Raw genomic sequence first — 3,113 nt, forward strand, 5'->3', positions numbered from 1 at the left:
TAATGGTAATGGAAAATTGTAAGTCATTTGTATTACATGTCTGTTCACTTTCAGCATAAGTTACTTATCATACTAATTAGCAGGAGAGACAAAAAAGCTGAACATACATTAATTTTGCACTATGATGGTCACTGGGTTATTATGAATTCTGTTCATAATAAGATGATGATATTTAGATGATGATCAGAATGTCAGAAATAAAGTACAGAATTGGAGTAACATTCAGAATTGAAAACCATATATTGTGTGATATTTACTGCATGATGTGTCTACTGTTTTACAGGGATCAGTGCTGGGACTCCTGTGTTTGTGCTGAAGGGAGAGGATTTGCTTCTGAATGTCACCAAAGCTCTTGTTCTTGGGGATTTAGATTCATTTTTCTGGAAATGTAATAAAAGTAGCATAGTGAAATTCACTTCTAATACCAAAAAAGACTCTGCTAATTACGATGGAAGGCTCGAGTTTCCTGTGAAAAATTACTCTGTGAAATTGAAGAATCTACAAGAGGCAGACAGTGGAGTTTACACTGCTGTAGTGGAAAGGGATAAAACAGAAAATGAAGCAGAATATAACGTCAAAGTTCAAGGTAGGTTTGTTAACCTCTCAAACACTGATAGAGTTGCTGTGGTCTTGTTTCTAAAACTCTTCACCTGCTTCTTCCCTCCTCAGATCGAGCATCTCTCCCTCTCCTCACAGTGAGCTCTGTCCCTGATAGCTGTTCCTCCTGTAGCTTCACTGTGACCTGCAGCTCACAGGACTCTCACATCAACAGCACTTTCACATGTGAAACCAGAACCTGCAGTCAGGAGGGAGGAGAGCGGTCAGAGGGGATCCCTGATACTTTTCTCCAGGTCCACCAATCAAGTGGCTCGATCATATGTAACCATAGCAACCATGTCAGCTGGACCAACGACACCAAAACAATCAAAGATGTTTGCCACCAGCTTGATGGTAAGACTGAAATAGAAACTATTTCCTGATAATAACACACAGTTTGGAATTTAAAGTTTAACAAAACTTCTTTGTGAATTAATAACTCTGTCAGGCTGCAGGTGTTAAATGTGAACTTAAAACTACAAAAATGTAATTTGAAGAAACTTTAAATTACAAAACGAATTCAGTACATCAGTACATCATGTTTTAAGCATATAATGTGCTGTTGGTCTCGTATATAGAACCTTTATATAAAGCTTTGAACTTGAATATTTGTATAAGTACTGTGACGTATGGATTCTTGGACCCCAAAGCAGAGACAGACACAAGTTAAGCTCAAGGTGTTTAATAAATAATAGGCCAAGGCAGGTACTGAAAACAGGGAGCTGGCTGGCTGCAGAAAGGTCCAAAAACAAAGCAGAGGGAAACGTCCCAGGCTATACTTGAAAAGTAGCTCAAAAACTGCAAAGAAACAAAACAAAACTCAAGGCTGCAGAAAGGCACTCTGGATCGTTGAACAGCATTTAATTCTCTGGCAGAGAAGTGAGGTGAGGGCCAGGCTCTTAAAGAGCAGGTGATTATGTGAGTGGGAACAGGTGTGCCTCATCTGCAGCCAGGAGAATACCAGCCACGCCCCCTGTCACACACCAGCCCTGCAGAGAAGGAGAGACAGAGTAGTGAGGGGTAAAAGGAGCAAAACAGGAAATCACACAACAAAACCCATGCATAAACATAACAAGTACAGAAATATCTGCATATTTGAAGAACAGAATAAACATTAATTCAACATTAAACCGCCAACATGACGTTTTACAATGTCTGATGCATATCCACAGTCTGTAAAACTAAACTGCACTTTGCAGTGCAAGTACAATGTAGGACTCAAAGTACTTCCAAACTGTAAAGTACTCAAACTGTTATCCAAATAAAGTAGTAATCACTGATTTGCTGCTTCAACAATTTGCAGTTGTATATGTGTATGTGAGAAGGCCTGCTCCCGGAAAGCTGGCAACTGACACAGAAGGACTCCCGAATTTGGTGATTCGCGGTAAAGAAATAAACAAGAGAGAAAGTGCATCTCTGTCAGCAGCTTCTGTCAGTCAGAGGGTTAGGTAAAAGTTGAGATGTCATGTGAGGAGAATTAACTAAAATACACTTCATGTATTTACATTTATTTTTAAATAACTGTCATGAATCTGTGTGTGAGATACAGACAGGGAGAAAAAAGTCCAGGCATATTTTTATTAAATTATTAACAAAAATTGCAAATGTGCCCTTTCATGCATTTGAGCCCCTTCCACATCCTCTGCACGTTTCAAAGAAGCAACATGCATAGTAGGATAACAACTTTTTTCAAATGTTTTGAACTGAGAGTTTGTGTGTGACACAATATTAATGGTTGACAATAACTGGCCTCTGGTCTTAATACTGGTAGGAGAGGTTTAAGTCAATTTCTGTCAATATCATGGACTATGACATTTATAGGAAATCTGGCTGAGCAGAGGTATGTGTTTCTGTATGTGAGAGGGTGTGTGTGTGTCAATTATTTTACATTTTTAGATTTTCATTTTGTATACAGTATGTGAGAGATAAAGAGGGGCACATAGAGGAAGATAGTGAGGGAGCACACAGAAAGGCTGAGAGCAAAAGAGAGAAGGAGAGAGAGAGGTCGGGGGACATACACCCAGCATGTGTGCCTGTGTGTATGATGTGGCTCTTTGCAGTAACACAGTAAAATGATTGGCTCTTTACCTCTGACTGGTTGGCCACCCCTGCTCTAGATGAATAGGAAGTAATAATAAGACATGTGTGCCTGGTGAAGACGTGTGTGTTCTCTGTGGGTCTGATCATCATGGTGTCTGCTGTCATCACAGTTCATCTCATGGAGAAGCTCAACAAGAACAAATAAACTCATAGTTATGGTTCCAAACCGGGGACACAGGGACCCCTAGGGGTAGTTGAGGGGATTGCAAGGGGTACGTAGAAAGATTAGGGGCTGCAAATTATTTCCACACAAAAAAACATTTTCAAATCCATTTTCATAAGCCATTGTGACAAATCAAGAAATGTAGAAATGCAACAACTAAGGTGAGCGGCCTCAAGGCTGCAAGCAGTAAACCTGGATATAAATATGTTCACTTACAATGCATTTTGGCTACTAAATCTTGATGTAAACATTG

General features: G+C 39.7%; 1 protein-coding gene across 1 annotated transcript; it reads left to right on the forward strand.

The window, feature by feature from the left end:
• Positions 1-264: 264 nt before the first annotated feature.
• On the forward strand, positions 265-2,842 carry LOC117500094 (the record flags this gene model as incomplete). Its single annotated transcript, XM_034152796.1, is given in 3 exon segments — positions 265-707; positions 710-951; positions 2,808-2,842. Coding segments are annotated over 3 exon segments (720 nt in total), but the record flags the coding sequence as incomplete, so codon positions are not given.
• Positions 2,843-3,113: the final 271 nt, after the last annotated feature.

The sequence above is a fragment of the Trematomus bernacchii genome, unplaced genomic scaffold (assembly GCF_902827165.1).
Source record: "Trematomus bernacchii unplaced genomic scaffold, fTreBer1.1, whole genome shotgun sequence".
Taxonomy (NCBI): domain Eukaryota; kingdom Metazoa; phylum Chordata; class Actinopteri; order Perciformes; family Nototheniidae; genus Trematomus; species Trematomus bernacchii.